Source organism: Salvelinus alpinus, chromosome 31 (genome assembly GCF_045679555.1).
Source record: "Salvelinus alpinus chromosome 31, SLU_Salpinus.1, whole genome shotgun sequence".
NCBI classification, from domain to species: domain Eukaryota; kingdom Metazoa; phylum Chordata; class Actinopteri; order Salmoniformes; family Salmonidae; genus Salvelinus; species Salvelinus alpinus.
The window spans coordinates 27,726,703-27,750,742 of NC_092116.1; the positions used below are offsets into that span (position 1 = coordinate 27,726,703).

Sequence of the window (24,040 nt, forward strand, 5' to 3'; positions counted from 1 at the left end):
TTAGTTCCAGTGTAGGGAAATCTTAACACTACAGCATACAATGACATTCTAGATGATGCTGTGCTTCCAACAGTTCGGGGAAGGTTCTTTCCTGTTTCAGCATGACAATGCCCCCTTTGCACAAAGCAAGGTTCATACAGATATGGTTTGTCGAGAACGGTGTGGAAGAACTTGACTGGCCTGCACAGAGCCCTGACCTCAACTCCATCGAACACCTTTAGGTTGAATTGGAATGCCGACTACAAGCCAGGCCTAATCGCCCAACATCAGTGCCCAACCTCACTAATGCTTGTGGCTGAATGGAAGCAAGTCCCCGCAGCAATGTTCTAGTGAAAAGCCTTCCCAGAAGAGTGGAGGCTGTTATAGCAGCAAAGGGGGGGACCAACTCCATATTAATGCCCATGATTTTGGATTGAGACGTTTGACAAGCAGGTGTCCACATACTTTTGGTAATGTTGTGTATGTAACCAACAGGTGCATATCTGTATGTGAAATCCATAGATCAGGGCCTCATTAATTAATTTCAATTGACTGATGTCCTTCTATGAACTGTAACTCAGTCAAATCTTTGAAATTGTTGCATGTGGCGTTTATATTTTTGTTCAGTGTATTACACACACACACACACACACACACACACACACACACACACACACACACACACACACACACACACACACACACACACACACACACACACACACACACACACACACACACACACACAGAGTCTCTCTCGCTATTCTTCATTTCCGCTCTGTTTACCTAACTATTAGTTACGCTAAATCACAACAACTCATGAACACACAAAGACACTACACACATCACGACTCGGAACACACGGTAGTTGAAATAGTATTATTAATTATGGTACTCGTCTCACATGTTTTTTTACAAAAAGATTTTTTGCAATAAATCAAATAAAAATGACATTGAAAACAAAATACACAGCCGTATAATTCAAGATTTAGGAGTAAATCCTAACCTGACTAAGTGAATTTTCAACTTAACTGTACGTTCGGATTGGTCCCAACCCCATAATTGCGAGATTTTATAATACAACGATAAACAGTACAGTGGGCTGTAATACATGTCAATATACACAGGCCTCGTCCCAAACGGGACCCTCTTCCCTACATAGTGCACTACTTTTGACCAGGGCCCGTAGTGTTCTGGTCAAAAGTAGTGCACAATGTAGGGAAGAGGGTCCAGTTTGGGACGCATACAGTAAAAACCTACATACACAGCATGGATGTTCTGTGTAATTTTCCACAAAACAAGTATACATATTCCTTTGGCATTGAAATTAAAACAGCAATCTACAGTAAGTATGGTCAGCTCTTCTTAAGGGGTAGTATTTTCATCAACGAAGCAGCGTTGTCTTGTTTGTGTGTCCACGTGCATGCTTTGGTCAAACGGCCAATAAGACTCCTTTTTTATTTTAAATGGTCACAATTGTATTTGGATGAACTTTGCCATATGACATATACTGTAGATGACATTAGTTGACATACAGTTGACATTAGTTGACATACAAATGACATTAGTTGACATACAGATGACATTAGTTGACATACAAATGACATTGGTTGACATACAAATGACATTAGTTGACATACAAATGACATTAGTTGACATACAAATGACATTGGTTGACATACAAATGACATTGGTTGACATGTGGATGAACTTCTCAGGACATATTTACACCACAAGGATGGATTCCAGTTATAACACATGTCACTGTACACAACATGTAATAAACAACAACAACAACGAATGCATGAATATACACTCTTAAGACGTGGTGTTAGGGCTCCGGGATGACGTTTCCCCTAGGTTCAGATCTAGGATCAGCTTCCCATCACCCAATCATCACCTTAACCATTCGTGGGTAAAATAGAAAACTGACACAGGATCAGCTTCTAGGGGAGACGTCACCCTACACCAATATACATCCTCCATGACGTGGTGTGGTGGTAGTATAGGGGAAGTGTCAAACCCCAGGGTGTAAGATGTGATGCAGGTATCTGGATCATACAGTTGAAGTCGGAAGTTTACATACACTTAGGTTGGAGTCATTAAAACTCGTTTTTCAACCACTCCACATATTTCTTGTTAACAAACTATAGTTTTGGTAAGTCGGTTAAGACATCTACTTTGTGCATGACACAAGTAATTTTTCCAAGAAATAGTTTACAGACAGATTATTTCACTTATAACTCACTGTATCACAATTCCAGTGGGTCAGAAGTTTACGTACACTAAGTTGACTGTGCCTTTAAACAGCTTGGAAAATTCCAGAAAATTATGTCATGTCTTTAGAAGCTTCTGATAGGCTAATTGACATAATTTGAGTCAATTGGAGGTGTACTTGTGGATGTAATTCAAGGCCTAACTTCAAACTCAGTGCCTCTTTGCTTGACATCATGGGAAAATCGAAATAAATCTGCCAAGACCTCAGATTTTTTTTTTTAGACCTCCACAAGTCTGGTTCTTCCTTGGGAGCAATTTCAAAACATCTGAAGGTACCACGTTCATCTGTACAAACAATAGTATGCAAGTATAAACACCATGGGACCACGCAGCCGTCATACCGCTCAAGGAGACACGTTCTGTCTGCTCGAGATGAACGTACTTTGGTGTCGAAAAGTGCAAATCAATCCCAGAACAACAGCAAAGGACCTTGTGAAGATGCTGGAGGAAACAGGTACAAAAGTATCTATATCCACAGTAAAACGAGTCCTATATCGACATAACCTGAAAGGCCACCTAGCATGGAAGAAGCCACTGCTTCAAAACCGCCATAAAAAAGTCAGACTACGGTTTGCAGCTGCACATGGGGACAAAGATCGCACTTTTTGGAGAAATGTCCTCTGGTCTGATGAAACAAAAATAGAACTGTTTGGCCATAGTGACCATCGTTATGTTTGGAGGAAAAAGGGGGAGGCTTGCAAGCCGAAGAACACCATCCCAACCGTGAAGCACGGGGGTGGCAGCATCATGTTGTGGGGGTGCTTTGCTGCAGGAGGGGCTGGTGCACTTCACAAAATAGATGGCATCATGAGGGAGAAAAATTATGTGGATATATTGAAGCAACATCTCAAGACATCAGTCAGGAAGTTAAAGCTTGGTCGCAAATGGGTCTTCCAAATGGACAATGACCCCAAGCATACTTCCAAAGTTGTGGCAAAATGGCTTAAGGACAACAAGTCAAGGTATTGGAGTGGCCATCACAAAGCCCTGACCTCAATCCTATGGAAAATTTGTGGGCAGAACTGAAAAAGCGTGTGCGAGCAAGGAGGCCTACAAACCTGACTCAGTTACACCAGCTCTGTCAGGAGGAATGGGCCAAAATTCACACAACTTATTGTGGGAAGCTTGTGGAAGGCTACCCGAAACATTTGACCCAAGTTAAACAATTTAAAGGCAATGCTACCAAATACTAATTGAGTGTATGTAAACTTCTGACTCACTGGGAATGTGATGACAGAAATAAAAGCTGAAATAAATCATTCTCTCTACTATTATTCTGACATTTCACATTCTTAAAATAACATGGTGATCCTAACTGACCTACGACAGGGAATTTTTACCAGGATTAAATGTCAGGAATTGTGAAAAACTGAGTATAAATGTATTTGGCTAAGGTGTATGTAAACTTCCGACTTCAACTGTATGTCATCGGGATCTCAACATTCACACTTGTAAACTACTGAGTATGTAGTGAATAATGTGTTGTCCATGGATGATGCTAAGTAGTATGGTAGAGATAATATTGGGACATAATGGTATATGAGTGGATATTGTAAACTACTGAGTATGTAGTGAATAATGTGTTGTCCATGGATGCTGAGTAGTATGGTAGAGATAATATTGGGACATAATGGTATATGAGTGGATATTGTAAACTACTGAGTATGTAGTGAATAATGTGTTGTCCATGGATGCTGAGTAGTATGGTAGAGATAATATTGGGACATAATGGTATATGAGTGGATATTGTAAACTACTGAGTATGTAGTGAATAATGTGTTGTCCATGGATGCTAAGTAGTATGGTAGAGATAATATTGGGACATAATGGATTATGAGTGGAGAGAAAGAAGGAGGTTTTCTCTCTTTTTCTGCACAGATTATTTGATTATATTCAACAGTTTAATGAAAAGTACTCGTCTAGCACCCCAGAGTCTCCCTGTCGTCTACAGAGGAGAAGTTATAAATAAATAAATACTTTCTCCGGGCCTCTTCAGTAACACTAAACAACAACTTCAATGATCACGTAGTGTGTGATTGTGAGGATCGTATGTCGGTGAGTTAAAGATCCACAATGTAACACCAAAGAGTAGGTGTGTTTTTAATGCACCAATACTGCCAAGTGAAGACTTAAAACACTCTCAATAAGTGTTGAGTGTCAAGAAAAAGGACTGAAGTGTTCTGGAAAAGTGGGCAGCACTTTTTAAGGACGCACTGGGGTTGTTCAGTGGTACCCATATCCCATCCTCTAGGGCTCTGTGTGTAGGATGGCTGTCTCCCCATAGTGCCTATACCCCAGGCCCATCCTCCCATATCCCATCCTCTAGGGCTCTGTGTGTAGGATGGCTGTCTCCCCATAGTGCCTATACCCCAGGCCCATCCTCCCATATCCCATCCTCTAGGGCTCTGTGTGTAGGATGGCTGTCTCCCCATAGTGCCTATACCCCAGGCCCATCCTCCCATATCCCATCCTCTAGGGCTCTGTGTGTAGGATGGCTGACTCCCCATAGTGCCTATACCCCAGGCCCATCCTCCCATATCCCATCCTCTAGGGCTCTGTGTGTAGGATGGCTGTCTCCCCATAGTGCCTATACCCCAGGCCCATCCTCCCATATCCCATCCTCTAGGGCTCTGTGTGTAGGATGGCTGTCTCCCCATAGTGCCTATACCCCAGGCCCATCCTCTAGGGCTCTGTGTGTAGGATGGCTGTCTCCCCATAGTGCCTATACCCCAGGCCCATCCTCCCATATCCCATCCTCTAGGGCTCTGTGTGTAGGATGGCTGACTCCCCATAGTGCCTATACCCCAGGCCCATCCTCCCATATCCCATCCTCTAGGGCTCTGTGTGTAGGATGGCTGTCTCCCCATAGTGCCTTTACCCCAGGCCAATCTCCAACCCCAAGCCCAGGCTCTCCCATAACCCACTAACATTCTCTTCTTCCTGGCCTTTCAATAGTGCCCATCCTCCCATGTCCCATCCCTAACCAGTCCAACAAGGTTCTCCTCTATTTCTAGACCAAGACCCAAGCCAAGACTGAGGCTCTTCCCATGGCAATGTCAATGTCATAGTGTCCATAGCCAGCCCTAACCCCAGCTTTAAGGTTTCCTGGTTGGTTTAATAGTGTCCATAGACAGCCCTAACCCCAGCTTTAAGGTTTCCTGGTTGGTTTAATAGTGTCCATAGACAGCCCTAACCCCAGCTTTAAGGTTTCCTGGTTGGTTTAATAGTGTCCATAGCCCATGGACAGCCCTAACCCCAGCTTTAAGGTTTCCTGGTTGGTTTAATAGTTTCCATACCCCATAGACAGCCCTAACCCCAGCTTTAAGGTTTCCTGGTTGGTTTAATAGTGTCCATAGCCCATGGACAGCCCTAACCCCAGCTTTAAGGTTTCCTGGTTGGTTTAATAGTTTCCATACCCCATAGACAGCCCTAACCCCAGCTTTAAGGTTTGCGGGTTGGTTTAATAGTTCCCATAGCCCATGGACAGCCCTAACCCCAGCTTTAAGGTTTCCTGGTTGGTTTAATAGTGTCCATAGCCCATAGCCAGCCCGAACCCCAGCTTTAAGGTTTCCTGGTTGGTTTAATAGTTTCCATAGCCCATAGACAGCCCGAACCCCAGCTTTAAGGTTTGCTGGTTGGTTTAATAGTTTCCATAGCCCATGGACAGCCCTAACCCCAGCTTTAAGGTTTCCTGGTTGGTTTAATAGTTTCCATAGCCCATAGACAGCCCGAACCCCAGCTTTAAGGTTTCCTGGTTGGTTTAATAGTGTCCATAGCCCATAGCCAGCCCTAACCCCAGCTTTAAGGTTTCCTGGTTGGTTTAATAGTGTCCATAGACAGCCCTAACCCCAGCTTTAAGGTTTCCTGGTTGGTTTAATAGTGTCCATAGACAGCCCTAACCCCAGCTTTAAGGTTTCCTGGTTGGTTTAATAGTGTCCATAGCCCATGGACAGCCCTAACCCCAGCTTTAAGGTTTCCTGGTTGGTTTAATAGTTTCCATAACCCATAGACAGCCCTAACCCCAGCTTTAAGGTTTCCTGGTTGGTTTAATAGTGTCCATAGCCCATGGACAGCCCTAACCCCAGCTTTAAGGTTTCCTGGTTGGTTTAATAGTTTCCATACCCCATAGACAGCCCTAACCCCAGCTTTAAGGTTTGCGGGTTGGTTTAATAGTTCCCATAGCCCATGGACAGCCCTAACCCCAGCTTTAAGGTTTCCTGGTTGGTTTAATAGTGTCCATAGCCCATAGCCAGCCCGAACCCCAGCTTTAAGGTTTCCTGGTTGGTTTAATAGTTTCCATAGCCCATAGACAGCCCGAACCCCAGCTTTAAGGTTTGCTGGTTGGTTTAATAGTTTCCATAGCCCATGGACAGCCCTAACCCCAGCTTTAAGGTTTCCTGGTTGGTTTAATAGTTTCCATAGCCCATAGACAGCCCGAACCCCAGCTTTAAGGTTTCCTGGTTGGTTTAATAGTGTCCATAGCCCATAGCCAGCCCGAACCCCAGCTTTAAGGTTTCCTGGTTGGTTTAATAGTGTCCATAGCCCATGGACAGCCCGAACCCCAGCTTTAAGGTTTCCTGGTTGGTTTAATAGTGTCCATACCCCATAGACAGCCCGAACCCCAGCTTTAAGGTTTGCTGGTTGGTTTAATAGTGTCCATAGCCCATAGACAGCCCTAACCCCAGCTTTAAGGTTTCCTGGTTGGTTTAATAGTGTCCATAGCCCATAGCCAGCCCGAACCCCAGCTTTAAAGTTTCCTGTTTGGTTTAATAGTGTCCATACCCCATAGACAGCCCTAACCCCAGCTTTAAGGTTTCCTGGTTGGTTTAATAGTGTCCATACCCCATAGCCAGCCCGAACCCCAGCTTTAAGGTTTCCTGGTTGGTTTAATAGTTTCCATAGCCCATGGACAGCCCTAACTCCAGCTTTAAGGTTTCCTGGTTGGTTTAATAGTGTCCATACCCCATGGACAGCCCTAACTCCAGCTTTAAGGTTTCCTGGTTGGTTTAATAGTGTCCATACCCCATGGACAGCCCTAACCCGAACCCTAACCCCAGACTCTCCCTCAGCCCCCTTAACTGCTCCTCTCCCAGTCTGATCTTCTCCTCCAGCTGTCTCTGCTCCACCAGTAATGCTGCCTTCATCTTCACGTAGTGGCTGTAGTCACGGTGCTGTGGATTGACAGAGTTTAATTGATTGACACATCAATAATAACACTGGTATAGTAATCATATGATAATATATGCCATTTAGCAGACACTTTTACTCAAAGCAACTACCAGTAGTGCGTGTATGTTTTTTGTATGGTTGGCTCCTGGTTGGCTCCAGCGGGAATCAAACCCACAAACGTCATGTTCTACCAACTGAGCCACATCTCTAATGAAAGTAGAATAGTGAAATAATGTGCAAGGTACCTGTTCTGGGGAGAGGCATCGTCCCAGAACCCTTCCTACAGCCTGCTCTCTGTGGTCAACGTGCTCCTTCAGGTCCTGGGCTTCAGACAGCTGGAGCTGTAGCTGTCTCTTCTTCTCCAGGAGGAGGATCTGTGGAGGGAGGGGAGGAGGGACGGGGACGGGGGGGGGGGGAGAGGGAGGAGTTTGTTTTAATGTTGTCCTTTTCTTCATTCAGTCTGTCTGTCTGTCTGTCCGTCTCTCACCCTCTCGTGATGTCCAGTCTCAGCGTCCAGGTTGGCCAGGGAGCTCTCCACCCTCAGTAGCCGACCAGAGAGAGACAGTAGCAGACTGACCACCTTATCCAGGTCTCCGATAAACATCCTGAACTTATCCACCTCGTTGGGTTTACAGACCACTAGCACCAGGCTCTCAACCTAGAGGGGAGAAGACCTGGTTTAAATGTGTGTGTGTGTGTGTGTGTGTGTGTGTGTGTGTGTGTGTGTGTGTGTGTGTGTGTGTGTGTGTGTGTGTGTGTGTGTGTGTGTGTGTGTGTGTGTGTGTGTGTGTGTGTGTGTGTGTGTGTGTGTGTGTATGTGTGCGTGTGCAGTACCAGTCAAAAGTTTGGAAATGCCTACTCATTCCATTTTTTTTCCCTACATTGTAGAATAATAGTGAAGACATCAAAACTATGAAATAACACATATGGAATCATGTAGTAACCAAAAAGTGTTTAACAAATCGATATATATTTTATATTTGAGATTCTTCAAAGTAGCCGCCCTTTGCCTTGATGACAGCTTTGCACACTCTTGGCATTCTCTCAACCAGCTTCATGAGGTAGTCACCTGGAATGCATTTCAATTAACAGGTGTGCCTTGTTAAAAGTTAATTTGTGGAATTTCTTTGAGCCAATCAGTTGTGTTGTCACAAGGTAGGGGGGGGTATACAGAAGATAGCCCTATTTGGTAAAAAACCAAGTCCATATTATGGCAATAACAGCCAAAATAAGAAAAGAGAAATGACAGTCGATCATTACTTTAAGAGATGAAGGTCATCCGGAAAATTTCAAGAACTTTCTTCAAGTGTAGTCGCAAAAACCAACCAGCTCTATGATGAAACTGGCTCTCATGAGGAATGTCACAGGAAAGGAAAACCCAGAGTTGCCTCTGCTGCAGAGGATAAGTTCATTAGAGTTACCAGCCTCAGAAATTGCAGCCCAAATAAATGCTTCACAGAGTTCAAGTAACAGACACATCTCAATATCAACTGTTTGGAGGAGACTGTGTGAATCAGGCGTTCATGGTTGAATTGCTGCAAAGAAACCCCTACTAAAGGACACCAATAAGAAGAAGAGACTTGCTTGGGCCAAGAAACACAAGCAATTGACATTAGACCCGTGGAAATCTGTCTTTTGGTCTGATGAGTCCAAATTTGAGATTTTTGGTTCCAACCGCTGTGTCTTTGTGAGACGCAGAGTAGGTGAACGAATGATCTCCGCATGTGTGGTTCCCACCGTGAAGCATGGAGGAGGAGGTGTGATGGTGTGGGGGTTCTTTGCTGGTGACACTGTCAGTTATTTATTTAGAATTCAAGGCACACTTAACCAGCACGGCAACCACGGCATTCTGCAGCGATACGCCATCCCATCTGGTTTGGGCTTAGTGGGACTATCATTTGTTTTTCAACAGGACAATGACTCAACACACCTACAGGCTGTGTAAGGGCTATTTGACCAAGAAGGAGAGTGATGGAGTGCTGCATCAGATGACCTGTCCTCCACAATCACCCAACCTCAACCCAGTTGAGATGGTTTGGGATGAGTTGGACTGCAGAGTGAAGGAAAAGCAGCCAACAAGTGCTCAGCATATGTGGGAACTCCTTCAAGACTGTTGGAAAAGCATTCCACATGAAGCTGGTTGAGAGAATGCCAAGAGTATGCAAAGCTGTCATCAAGGCAGGGTGGCTACTTTGAAGAATCTAAAATACCACACGAGTCCATGTGTTATTTCATAGTTTTGATGTCTTCACTATTATTCTACAATGTAGAAAATAGTATAAGTAAAGAAAAACCCTTGAATGAGTAGTGTGTGTGTGTGTGTGTGTGTGTGTGTTTGTACTGTACATACCTCTTCTCCCAGCTCTGTGTTAGCCCGTATATCTTCCTGTAGACCTCTCTGTGCTTCTCTCAGAACTCCTAGCTTCTTACGGAGACTCTCCATCAACTGTTTCTGTATAGTGGGAGGATGAGGAGACAGGGGGAGACAGGGGGATGAGGAGACAGGGGGATGAGGAGACAGGGGGATGAGGAGACAGAGAGAGGGGGAGACAGGGGGAGGGGGAGACAGGGGGATGAGGAGAGGGGGATGAGGAGACAGGGGGATGAGGAGACAGAGAGAGGGGGAGACAGGGGGATGAGGAGACAGGGGGAGAGGGAGACAGGGGGATGAGGAGACAGGGGGAGGGGAGACAGGGGGAGAGAGAGACAGGGAGAGAGGGAGACAGGGGAGAGGAGGGAGAGGGGGATGAGGAGACAGGGGGATGAGGAGACAGGGGGAGAGGGAGACAGGGGGAGACAGGGGGAGGGGGAGACAGGGGGATGAGGAGACAGGGGGATGAGGAGACAGGGGGAGGGGGAGACAGGGGGATGAGGAGACAGGGGGAGAGGGAGACAGGGGGAGACAGGGGGATGAGGAGACAGGGGGATGAGGAGACAGGGGGAGGGGGAGACAGGGGGAGGGGGAGGGGGAGACAGGGGGAGGGGGAGGAAGGGAGTTAGTCATGGATCAACATACCATCTCTCTTCCTCTCACTCAGCATTAGTGATTTAGTAAGTGGGATCAATGACATCTAAATTACATATGAATGACATCTAAATGACAATATCGGAGCAGTACTCAAATCAATTTACATTTTCAAATATCCTAACTTGTAAGACAGCTCGTCATCATCGCCGTATGTGTGCTGGTGAGTGCCCTCGCACGTGTATTTACATTGTATGAGCGTGTATGTTTATTACCTTATAAGACAGTTGGTCATCGTGGTCAGTATCTCTGGCATCTGAGCAGTAGTCTTTCATCTGAGTGAGGAGCTGAGCCTTGGCTGCTGAGGTAGAATAATAGGACGAACAACTGGAGCTGGCACCAGAATGCCTGGGGTGGGGAGGAGAGAGAGAGGGAGGGAGAGGAGAGAAGGAGAGAGGGAAGGAGGGAGAGGGAGGGAGGGAGAGGAGGAGAGTGGAGAGCGGGAGGGAGGGAGGGAGAGGAGGCGAGAGGGAGGGAGAGGAGGCGAGAGGGAGGGAGAGGATGCGAGAGGGAGGGAGGGAGAGGAGGCAAGAGGGAGGGAGGGAGAGGAGGAGGCGAGAGGGAGAGGTGGAGAGCGGGAGGGAGAGAAAGAGAGTGGAGAGCAGGAGGGAGAGGAGAGCGGGAGAGATAGGAGAGAGGGAGTAAGAGGAGGTGAGAGGGAGAGGAGGAGAGAGGGAGGGAGAGGAGGAGAGAGGGAGGGAGAGGAGGAGAGAGGGAGAGGAGGAGATGGAGTGATGGGGGAGGGGGGAAAGCATAAGACTTAGGGTTTCAAATTACATGAAAATATGTTCCGTATTAATGTAAATGTTAACATAAGTCCATAAAGACAGTAAACTATGTTTATTTGCTTTTGCTGACAAATGCATTGTTTGTCTTTGAGAGATATAGTCCTTTATTAGAGCAATATGTATGAATGAGCAAATGAATGAGCAAATGCATAAACCCCAAACACACACAGACACAGTACACCTACCTATCCAGGCTGTCAGTGTTTTTCTCTGAGTTTGAGCTACGGTAGGCCCCTCTCCAGCTCTCTGTGCCCGCCTTGCCCTCACCGCTCTGGGGAAATAGCTCCTCCATGAGTCCCTCTCTGGTCCCCATCCCCTGGTCCTCCATCTCCCCATCCAGGGACCCACTCTCTGCAGTCTTTCTACCCGCTGGCGAGGCCTCCTGGTCAGGCAGCGTATCGATGTCTGTCTCCAGAACCTGTAGTAGAGTTCAGATTGTACCGGTAAGTTCACACCCCAGTTAAAATGTCTCCACTTGCATCATCAAATTGGTGTTTAGTTGTGCAACTGGCTAGTATGTTATGAAGCGGGCGTATTTGCGGGGGGTCACGTGAGCGGGCAGTCACGTGTTTGCGGGCAGTTACGTGTTTGTGGGCGGTCACGTGTTTACAGGCGTTCACGTTTTTGCGGGCAGTCACGTGTTTGTGGGCGGTCACGTGTTTACAGGCGTTCACGTGTTTGCGGGCAGTCACGTGTTTGCGGGCAGTCACGTGAGCGGGCAGTTACGTGTTTGCGGGCGGTCACGTGTTTGTGGGTGGTCACGTGTTTACAGGCGTTCACGTGTTTGCGGGCAGTCACGTGTTTGCGGGCAGTTACGTGTTTGTGGGTGGTCACGTGTTTGTGGGTGGTCACGTGTTTGTGGGTGGTCACGTGTTTGTGGGTGGTCACGTGTTTGTGGGTGGTCACGTGTTTACAGGCGTTCACGTGTTTGCGGGCAGTCACGTGTTTGCGGGCAGTTACGTGTTTGTGGGTGGTCACGTGTTTGCGCAGCAGAGGATCACTAGTTTGAGCCCAGTAAGGGGACGGGGACAGTGAACTAAGCTATAGTTCTATAATATATAGTTCTATGATGTATAGTTCTATAATTTATAGTTCTATAATATATAGTTCTATACAATTTATAGTTCTATAATTTATAGTTCTATAATATATAGTTATATATAATATATAGTTATATAATATATAGTTCTATATAATATATAGTTATATAATATATAGTTATATAAGTTAGCAGCACGCTCCGGGGTGAAGTTTTGCCTAGGTACAGATCTAGGATCAACTTCCCCTCCCCCAACCCTATCACTGGAGGACGTCTTTAACTATTAGTGGGGGAAATGAAAATCTGACCCAAGATCAGCATCTTGGTTTAACTTCACTACTTCCTACTGCTTAGCAGCACAGTGTCACACACCGTGACGGGCAGAGCAAAACACTGGAGCTCTGTCCTGATTGGCTCTTCATCCTCAGGAAGCCCCTCCTCCTGGAAGTCGTCAATGTCTGTTTCCATGGGGATGTCCACTTCCTGTTCCAAGCTCTGGGCGGAGCTCTGGGCGGAGCTCGGGCTAAAACCTGGTTCCAGTTCCAATTCGGGTTCCAATTCTGGTTCTGGAATGGGAATCAATCGATCATATTATATATAACCCTTTTTACAGCAGCAGTTGTCACTTTACAGAATCAGACTGATGTTCCTTACTGTTGTTATTGTTGTTGTGAGGATGATTCCGGAATCTTCTACTGTTCTGTAGCTGTTGCTGCTGCTCGTAGCTCATAGCAAAGTAGGACTCGAGAGAGATAGCACCGTTCTCTATGGTGGGGAGGGCTGAGACGCTATGCACCCTGGGAGATGGAGTTCTCTCCCACTCAGCCCCGGCCCTCTGCTGTCTATGAGAGATGGGCTTCAACACAGCAGGGCGATCTTGATCATCCATGTTGCATAGCCTGGAGTGGGATGACAACAGGGTTAAGTGTGTGTGTGTGTGTGTGTGTGTGTGTGTGTGTGTGTGTGTGTGTGTGTGTGTGTGTGTGTGTGTGTGTGTGTGTGTGTGTGTGTGTGTGTGTGTGTGTGTGTGTGTGTGTGTGTGTGTTCAGTCTCCATCTCCTCACCTGGTTTGGTTGTCTGATGGTGGTAGAGGGGGCAGTGAGTTGTCGTAACGAGTGGGTGTGTCTCTCTCTCTATGTTGTGGAGCCACCGGCCGGAAGGTCCTGCGTGTGAACCCAGGACTGGGCGTGGCTTGTGAAAAGGGGCTTTCCTGGAGCTGGCTCAGGCTACAGCGCTGGCACCCCTCTAGCTCCTCCCTCTGAGGGGGGAGGCTGTAGGAGCGCTGATGCGTCATTTTGGACGTTTCTGTGGGACAGGAGGTGTGAGGAGAGTGAGAGGGTAGACCCTCTGGTGGACTGAGAGGGAGAGGATGGACTGATGAAGAAGAGGTGGAGGAGAGAGAAGAGGCGAAGAGGGTGTGGTGGGACGCTCTCCTTCGGTGGAACTCCTCCCATTTGGGGGGAGGCGGCCTGGGAGGGGGTGGGGTTTTCTTCCTGGTAGCCACTCCCCTAGCACTTCCCACTCCACCAACCCCGCCTCCCTCCTTCAGCTCTGAAAGCGGTGTCGCTGTAGCAACCGAGGGGGAAGCACGGTGGTATGTGGAGTCGAAGCGTAGATCATTCTCCGACATGGCCCTGCTTCGTAGTGATGAAGACGATGATGAAGATGTGGGGTCATCCACACTACAGGCAGACAGCCTGCCGCTCCGACCCAGGTGGTGGTGGTGGTATTGGTGTGGTGTAACTGTTATAGCGCAATCTGGTGGCCTGGTGCAGGGATCACGTCTGTACCGCGGGTAGTCCCTGAGAAAGAAAGAGAGAGAGAGACAGAGAGAGAGACTAACTACACTGCCAGATCTGAGAATGGATGCCTTCTCTAATTCTCACATAGGGACGTCCATTTGAATGTCATCATAACATGGAGCCTGATGGAGAGGGATTTTACTTCCAATCACCATACACTTATACATGTAGTACTCACAGGCAATCAGAGAGAGACAGAGACAGAGACAGAGACAGAGACAGAGACAGAGACAGAGACAGAGAGAGGCAGTCATGCAGACGAACAGCTCCTGACTTCTTAAAACTCTCTGGTTGTTTTACTTCTTGTCAATAGGGGGGGCCATTTCGACTTTGTAAAAATTTTGTTCCCAAATTAAACTGCCTCGTACTCAATTCTTGCTCGTACAATATGCATATTATTATTACTATTGGATAGAAAACACTCTCTAGTTTCTAAAACCGTTTGGATTATATCTGTGAGTAAAACAGAACTCGAGTTGGAGCAATCTTCCTGTCAGGAAGTGAGAAATCTGAAATTGGGAACTCTGTTCCTGGGTCAGTTAAATAATTTACAGTTATTCTATTGGTCGACAAGCACTGCATGCGATTTCCCCTAGATGTCAGCAAGCGTTGAGAATTGGAATGGGGTTGCTAGGTAGATCTGAGGCAGTATAAATAGGCTTGGCACGAGGGGTGCACCCTTTTCATCATTCGCCATGACGCAAGACAGACCTCAGGATGGCATTCTGAGAAGCTCACGTTATCGGCGTTAGATATATCCGGCTCTGATTTTATTCGATATAGGTGTTAGAAACATCATAACGTAGTTATTTTAAACCAAGTTATATCAGTTTACATGAGTATATTGCGATTTTCAGAATTTTCTTTGTCCTGCGTTTTGAAGAGTTGGGCATGTTTGGGCCACATAGCTAATGTTTGCTGCTAATTACACGGCTGAAGACAACATTCTACAGCCGAGCAACGATTATTATGGACAAAGGACACCATGCCCAAGATTCTGATGGAAGCTCAACAAATAGTAAGAAGTCTTTATGCTGTTAATTCGTATTTATGTTGAAAAATGTTAAACAATAATTCCGCTATTAATTTCGGCACGGTCTCGCTGTAACGCACGCTGTATGTCGTAGTAACGTTAATTTTAAAAATCTAACACAGCGGTTGCATTAAGAACTAATGTATCTTTCATTTGCTGTCCAACCTGTATTTTTTAGTCAAGTTTACGATTAGTTATTGATTAGATTAGGTGCCTCTCCAAGATGGCGCCGGACAGATTGCTTGAAGTTTGGCTACTAATCACATTGTATAACCACGATTTGTGCCGCTACATATGCACATTTTCGAACAAACCCTATATGCATTGTGTAATATGATGTTACAGGACTGTCATCTGATGAAGTTTATGAAGGTTAGTCAAAAATTATATATCTTTTGCTGGTTTGTTACGATCGCTAACCTTTGCTGCTGGTAAATGGCTTGTGTTTCTGGCTATTGTGGTAAGCTAATATAATGCTATATTGTGTTTTCGCTGTAAAACACTTAAAAAATCGGAAATATTGGCTGGATTCACAAGATGTTTGTCTTTCATTTGCTGTACACCATATATTTTTCAGAAATGTTTTATGATGAGTATTTAGGTATTTGACGTTGGTCTCTGTAATTATTCTGGCTGCTTCGGCGCTATTTCAGATTGCAGCTGCAATGTAGAACTGTGATTTATACCTGAAATATGCACATTTTTCTAACAAAACATATGCTATACAATAAATATGTTATCAGACTGTCATCTGATGAAGTTGTTTCTTGGTTAGTGACTATTTATATCTTTATTTGGTCGAAATTGTGATAGCTACCTATGCAGGAAAAAAATGGTGGAGAAAAAAAAGTTGTGTCTTTTGCTATGGTGGTTAGCTATTAGAAATACATATTGTGTCTTCCCTGTAAAACATTTTAAAAATCAGAAATGATGGCTGGATTCACAAGATCTGTATCTTTCATTTGGTGTCTTGGACTTGTGATTTCATTAACATTTTATTATATGATATCCCTGTGGCTTTAGGCTAGGCTATGCTAGTCAGCTTTTTTGATGGGGGGGATCCCGGATCCGGGTTTGTGACTCGTTAGAGGTTTTAAGAGTGAGATTAAGAAAATGAAATTAGAAAAACATATTGTACAACTGAAGATCAACACAGCAGGAAAAGATTGATCTTTTATCTCACACTCTGTCAATCTTAACCGTGCTAGCTAGCTAAATTCAAATCTGTCAGCTAGCATACTGGCTGGTGGTAACTGTTGACTGGCGGTAACCATAGCAACATGGCCACAGGCAGGCTAACAGCACCAGCAGCAGAGACAGTGACTTTCCCTGCCTTTAACAAAAAAAAATCCAGCAGAAATCAAATCAGAGAACGGGGAAAAAATCAATTTTAAACACAGAATTGTTTGCCGACTGCTCACAAAACAGGACTGTAACAAACCTGTTGTTTTACACAGACCACACTACTGCCTGGCATACAGCTGTAACCGGGCATTTCAGCTATAAAACAAAGAAAGGCATCTGCAAGGAAAGGCAAATACACATTTTTGAGGACAGCGAAAAGGACCAGGAAAACAGGTTTCTGACGGTAAACGTGTACCAGAACGGGTACTGTCACGGTCCAGGGCATAAAGACCAGTACTGTCATGGTCCAGGGCATAAAGACCAGCACTGTCATGGTCCAGGGCATAAAGACCAGCACTGTCATGGTCCAGGGCATAAAGACCAGCACTGTCATGGTCCAGGGCATAAAGACCAGCACTGTCATGGTCCAGGGCATAAAGACCAGCACTGTCATGGTCCAGGGCATAAAGACCAGCACTGTCACGGTCCAGGACATAAAGACCAGCACTGTCATGGTCCAGGGCATAAAGACCAGCACTGTCATGGTCCAGGACATAAAGACCAGCACTGTCATGGTCCAGGGCATAAAGACCAGCACTGTCACGGTCCAGGGCAGTGAGGCTGCACTCAGCTCTGTTGTGCAGGACTTCCCCAACCTAGGGAAGATAGTGGAAACCAAAAAGGACAAGGACAGCACCCCGACCTCTCCCCTCACCTCAGGCACTCAAACATCAGGAGCCCAGGCACAGACCCACACAACAGGTCTATCCTCCCCCCTGCCTGCCTACAACCACCAGAGCCAAGACCACACTACCATCAGCCTGTTGAGAGACAGGCTGGCTCTGTTAGAGGTATGGGTTACTGAGCTAAAGGAGCAGCCCCCCAGCTACATCACCTCCAGCCCAGACACAGAGCTTCTACAGGACCAGATCAACCAGTGCAAGAACCCAGCTGAATAACTCTGTCCAGGAGCTGAGAGAGAGCCTTACCACATCTCTGGAGGAGGTAAAGGACACTATGAGGAGAGAGCCTTACCACATCTCTGGAGGAGGTAAAGGTCACCATGAGGAGAGAGCCTTACCACATCTCTGGAGGAGGTAAAGGACACTATGAGGAGAGAGAGAGTCTTACCACAGCTCTGGAGGAGGTAAAGGACACTATGAGGAGAGAGAGAGTCTTACCACAGCTCTGGAGGAGGTAAAGGACACTATGAGGAGAGAGCCTTACCACATCTCTGGAGGAGGTAAAGGTCACCATGAGGAGAGAGTCTTACCACAGCTCTGGAGTAGGTAAAGGACACTATGAGGAGAGAGTCTTACCACATCTCTGGAGGAGGTAAAGGTCACCATGAGGAGAGAGTCTTACCACAGCTCTGGAGGAGGTAAAGGACACTATGAGGAGAGAGTCTTACCACAGCTCTGGAGGTAAAGGACACTATGAGGAGAGAGAGAGTCTTACCACAGCTCTGGAGGAGGTAAAGGACACTATGAGGAGAGAGTCTTACCACAGCTCTGGAGGAGGTAAAGGACACTATGAGGAGAGAGTCTTACCACAGCTCTGGAGGAGGTAAAGGACACTATGAGGAGAGAGAGAGTCTTACCACAGCTCTGGAGGAGGTAAAGGACATTATGAGGAGAGAGTCTTACCACAGCTCTGGAGTTAAAGGCCACTATGAAGAGAGAGCCTTACCACAGCTCTGGAGGTAAAGGACACTATGAGGAGAGAGTCTTACCACAGCTCTGGAGGAGGTAAAGGACACTATGAGGAGAGAGAGAGTCTTACCACAGCTCTGGAGGAGGTAAAGGACACTATGAGGAGAGAGAGAGTCTTACCACAGCTCTGGAGGAGGTAAAGGACACTATGAGGAGAGAGTCTTACCACAGCTCTGGAGGAGGTAAAGGACACTATGAGGAGAGAGTCTTACCACAGCTCTGGAGGAGGTAAAGGACACTATGAGGAGAGAGTCTTACCACAGCTCTGGAGGAGGTAAAGGACACTATGAGGAGAGAGTCTTACCACAGCTCTGGAGGAGGTAAAGGACACTATGAGGAGAGAGTCTTACCACAGCTCTGGAGGAGGTAAAGGACACTATGAGGGAGAGAGTCTTACCACAGCTCTGGAGGAGGTAAAGGACACTATGAGGAGAGAGTCTTACCACAGCTCTGGAGGAGGTAAAGGACACTATGAGGAGAGAGTCTTACCACAGCTCTGGAGGTAAAGGACACTATGAGGAGAGAGAGAGTCTTACCACAGCTCTGGAGGTAAAGGACACTATGAGGAGAGAGTCTTACCACAGCTCTGGAGGAGGTAAAGGACACTATGAGGAGAGAGAGAGTCTTACCACAGCTCTGGAGGAGGTAAAGGACACTATGAGGAGAGAGTCTTACCACAGCTCTGGAGGAGGTAAAGGACACTATGAGGAGAGAGTCTTACCACAGCTCTGGAGGAGGTAAAGGACACTATGAGGAGAGAGTCTTACCACAGCTCTGGAGGAGGTAAAGGACACTATGAGGAGAGAGTCTTACCACAGCTCTGGAGGAGGTAAAGGACACTATGAGGAGAGAACCTTACCACAGCTCTGGAGGAGGTAAAGGACACTATGAGGAGAGAGTCTTACCACAGCTCTTGAGGAGGTAAAGGCAACCATGAGGAGAGAGCCTTACCACAGCTCTGGAGGAGGTAAAGGACACTATGAGGAGAGAACCTTACCACAGCTCTGGAGGAGGTAAAGGACACTATGAGGAGAGAGTCTTACCACAGCTCTGGAGGAGGTAAAGGACACTATGAGGAGAGAGAGAGTCTTACCACAGCTCTGGAGGAGGTAAAGGACACTATGAGGAGAGAGAGAGTCTTACCACAGCTCTGGAGGAGGTAAAGGACACTATGAGGAGAGAGAGAGTCTTACCACAGCTCTGGAGGAGGTAAAGGACACTATGAGGAGAGAGAGAGTCTTACCACAGCTCTGGAGGAGGTAAAGGACACTATGAGGAGAGAGAGAGTCTTACCACAGCTCTGGAGGAGGTAAAGGACACTATGAGGAAAGAGTCTTACCACAGCTCTGGAGGAGGTAAAGGACACTATGAGGAGAGAGTCTTACCACAGCTCTGGAGGAGGTAAAGGACACTATGAGGAGAGAGAGAGTCTTACCACAGCTCTGGAGGAGGTAAAGGACACTATGAGGAGAGAGTCTTACCACAGCTCTGGAGGAGGTAAAGGACACTATGAGGAGAGAGTCTTACCACAGCTCTGGAGGAGGTAAAGGACACCATGAGGAGAGAGAGAGTCTTACCACAGCGCTGGAGGAGGTAAAGGACACTATGAGGAGAGAACCTTACCACAGCTCTGGAGAATGTGCAGGTTGCTCACCACCCAACAATTACCCCAGAGCACCTGCACGACCACTGCCACGTGAGGAAGCAGACAGTAGGGATGTTTGCCAAGTCTCTAAAGGACGTGTCACTTGGTAGACAAACACCCCATGCCGCACTGGACAGAGGACCACCCAGAGACCCCTACCAGACCACTGCACCACCAAGGAGCCCCAGGCCCCTTCAACGCCCCACCAGACCCAGCACACCCCACAGGTCCCACCCACCACCAGAGCATCACCACCTCCATCAGCGCAGCCAGACTGGACCGGGCCCAGCCTACTACCCCATAGCAGACCACCACCTCTACCAGACCAGAAAGGAAGCCCCCCGGCCCAGACCGGCCCCCCCTCCACTCCACAGGGCCCAACTCTGTAGGATTGAGTAAACAGCTCCTTCAATACATCTGCACTAAACGCAAGCGCGCACGCACACACACACACACACACACACACACACACACACACACACACACACACACACACACACACAGAGCTATTGTACTAACAGTTTAAGAAGAAAAAAGAAAAAGAGAACAAATGTTGTCTGTTATTCTGTTTCTCACTCTGAACAACTCAGTAGTTAGTAGTTACTGTATTTCTGACTGTTATCCTGTTTCTCACTCTGAACATCATAGTAGTTAGTAGTTACTGTATTTCTGACTGTGCTATTCTTTCTTTCTGCAACATGAAATCACTATCAGTTAGCATGTGGAACATTCAGGGCCTAAACTCATCAACCTTTGGACTGAAGAGTTTAGCACTGGAGTTCAACAAAAACCTTCAAGATGTTGACGTCATCATTCTGCAGGAGACATGGTGTAGGGCTGACGTTGTCACTCACTGTCCCTCAGGCTACAGAGAGGTAATTTTGCCGTCACAGAAACACAGCTCTGTCAATAGAGGCAGAGACTCTGGAGGACTGATCATTTGGTACAAATCCCAACTACAAAATCAAATTTATTCCCTCAAAATTGGTAAATATCACATTTGGTTGAAACTGAAAAAATTACTTGTACTGACAGAAAAATATGTGTTCCTTTGCGCAATATATATCCCCCCCCTCAGAATCCCCATATTACTCAGAGGAGATCTTCCCCACCCTTGAGGAAGAGACGTTCCTTTTCCAGGCCCAATCTGTGGGGACACAAATGTGCGCACAGGAACACTACCTGATCTAACGAGCACACGAGGGGACAGCTTTATTACAGGCCATACTATTTCTAACTGTCTTAATCTCCCCCATAGAAACAACAGTGACAGCACCGTCAACAAAAACGGAAGGGATCTGTTGCAGCTCTGTCGAAGCCTGGGTCTGTACTTTGTCAATGGTAGGTTACGTGGGGGACTCTTTGGGGAGATTCACCTACTGCTCACCTCTTGGCCACAGCACAGTAGACTATATGATCACAGACATTTACTCTTTCTCTCTCAGCTTATTCACTGTCAAGCCACTAACACCTCTGTCTGATCACAGCCAAATTACGTTGTTCCTCAAAAGAACAGACCTGGAAACAACCAGACATTCACAGCCCAGTAAGCTGTACAACATCAGAAATTCATACAGATGGGCCCAAAACAGCACAGAAGAATACCAGAAAGCAACCTGTAACCAAAATATCCAAACACTCTTAGATAACTTTCTGGATACCAAATTCACTCACAGTAAAGAAGGCATCAATCTAGCAGTAAAAAACATCAACTATATATTCACGCAAACTGCAAAAGAAGCACAACTGAAATTGACAAATAACAAAACAAAAAAGACCACAGTTGACAATAGGTTTGATGCAGATTGTAAAATTATAAGGAAAAAACTTAGAACACTATCCAACCAAAAGCACAGAGACTCAAATAATGGTGAATTACGCCTTCATTACTGTGAGACTTTAAAACTCAGAAACAAAAAAAGCCCAGTACAACAGCAAGCAGCTGACACTAATTGAGGAGTCCATAAACACCAACAACTTCTGGCAAAAAAAGAGGAATTAGTGATACAAAATGGTGACATATGGACAACCCATTTTAAAACCCTCTACAACACCGTTCAAATTGATACAAACGCAGAACAACGACAAATTCAGGAGAAGTTGGATGGATTAGAAAAAGCTATAAAGGACAATCAAAATCCATTGGACTCCCCATTTACTGACCAGGAGTTCTATAAGAAACTTCAGAACCTCAAATTTAAAAAAGCATGCGGACCTGATGGCATCCTAAATGAGATGCTCAAACTCACTATTGCAAAATGTCAGTTGGCTATATTAAAACTGTTTAATTTGATCCTGAGTGTAGGTTATTTCCCTGACATCTGGAATCAAGGACTCATAACCCCAATCTTTAAGAACACATTGGACCCGAACAATTCCAGAAGCATTTGTGTGAACAGTAACCTGGGGAAGGTTTTCTGTAGTATTATAAATGTAAGAGTTCTAAACTTCCTTAATAAGCACGTCTTAAGCAAAAGCCAAATCGGATTTATACCAAAACATCGCACAACCGATCATATTTACACCCTACACACCCTGATAGATAAACATGTCCGCCAAAATAATACCAACATATATGCTTGCTTTATCGACTTCCAAAAAGCATTTGATTATATTTGGCATACAGGACTGTTCTACAAAGTTATTGAAAGTGGTGTAGGGGGTAAAACATATGACATAATTAAATCAATGTATGCTGGCAATATGTGCAGCATCAAAATTGTCAAGAAAATAACAGAATTCTTTAACCAGGGGCGAGGCCTTCGCCAGGGTTGTAATCTGAGCCCTGCACTCTTCAATATGTACATCAACGAATTGGCCACTATTCTAGAAAAATCCTCAGCCCCTGGTGTTAGTCTCCACAATTCAGAAGTTAAATGCCTGGGCCCTGGCAGTAAACCCCCACAGCACATGGCCTACAGCAGAGCCTGGACCTGCTAGAGCAGTACTGCCAGACCTGGGCCCTGGCAGTAAACCCCAAAAAGACTAAAATAATGATTTTCCAGAGAAGATCCAGGGAATTAGACCAAAGTTCTCAATTGTAGTGTACTGCACACACTACAATTACTTAGGTTTAAAAATCACCTCAACTGGACACCTTAATGATGCAGTGAATGAAGTGAGAGAGAAAGCACGCAGGGCATTCTACGCCATTAAAAAAACTAATTCAAAATTGAAATAGCTATTAAAATGTGGCTAAAACTAATTGAATGTGTCACTGAACCAATTTCACTTTATGGCAGTGAGGTGTGGGGTCCACTTGCAAAACAAGACTTCACACAATGGGACAAAAACACGATAGTGAAACCCTGCATGCAGAGTTCTGTAAGATTCTCCTACATGTCCAGAGGAAAACCACAAACAATGCATGCAGGGCAGAATTAGGCCAATATCCACTAATAATAAAAACTCAAAAAAAGAGTAATTCCATTTTGGAAAAATCTAAAATACAGTGACCCCTCTCATATCATTACCAAGCCCTGCAATACCAAGAGCTGAGCACAAGCACAAAGCAGTGCTATTTGGCCCTAAATCGACAGTACACCGTAGCTAACTATTTGGCCATGGTTACTGATCAAAACCTTTAAAAAAAACCTTGACAAAGTACAGGCTCAGTGAGCACAGCCTTGCCATTGAGAAGGGTAGAGACAGGAAAACCTGGCTCCCTGTAGAGGAAAAGCTGTGGGACCACTGCCCCACAGTAGAACCTGAGACAAAGCTGCATTTCCTGTCATTTCCCCAAATTTGAAACCCTTATTCAAGGTTTCAAAGACCTCTCTGATGAGAATAGGCTACCCGTCCTGTTGGGGGAGGACGCAGAGAGCTGTGGGTTGGCAGCGCACTACATTGCTGCCTGCCGTAAGATGAGGGACATGTCCTCTATGCTTATTGTTATTGTTCAATGTATGGTTATTTTGACCCTTGGTTATTGTTGTTACTGTTGTCCCGTCGATAATATTGATTATTATTATTAATTATGTTAATATTGTAAATCTCCAAAGTAAGCTTTGGCAATGTGTATATTGTTACGTCATGCCAATAAAGCAAATTGAGAGAAAGAGAGAGACAGAAAGAGGGAGAAAGACAGAGAAAGAGCGAGAGAGAGACAGAGAGAGAGAGCGAGAGAGACAGAGAGAAAGAGCGAGAGAGACAGAGAGAGAGAGAGAGAGAGAGAGAGAGAGAGAGAGAGAGAGCTGACAGGAAGTGTCATACCTCTCGGTCAGGCTG

General features: G+C 45.9%; 1 protein-coding gene across 2 annotated transcripts in view; it reads right to left on the bottom strand.

The window, feature by feature from the left end:
• Nucleotides 1-844: 844 nt before the first annotated feature.
• Nucleotides 845-24,040, bottom strand: part of LOC139561109 (protein Shroom4-like) — a 135,975-nt gene continuing 112,779 nt past the window's right edge. For both annotated transcript variants that reach the window (XM_071377976.1, XM_071377977.1), the window contains 10 exons: nt 24,026-24,040; nt 13,342-14,079; nt 12,932-13,176; nt 12,650-12,843; nt 11,424-11,656; nt 10,666-10,798; nt 9,776-9,877; nt 7,913-8,083; nt 7,671-7,799; nt 845-7,427 (listed from right to left, as the gene is read on the bottom strand). The exon at nt 24,026-24,040 is cut by the window's right edge and continues 59 nt beyond it. In XM_071377976.1, coding sequence (XP_071234077.1) covers nt 7,263-7,427; nt 7,671-7,799; nt 7,913-8,083; nt 9,776-9,877; nt 10,666-10,798; nt 11,424-11,656; nt 12,650-12,843; nt 12,932-13,176; nt 13,342-14,079; nt 24,026-24,040 — 2,125 coding nt within the window. In that variant the 3' untranslated portion in view covers nt 845-7,262. The remainder of the gene's footprint in view (nt 7,428-7,670; nt 7,800-7,912; nt 8,084-9,775; nt 9,878-10,665; nt 10,799-11,423; nt 11,657-12,649; nt 12,844-12,931; nt 13,177-13,341; nt 14,080-24,025) is intronic.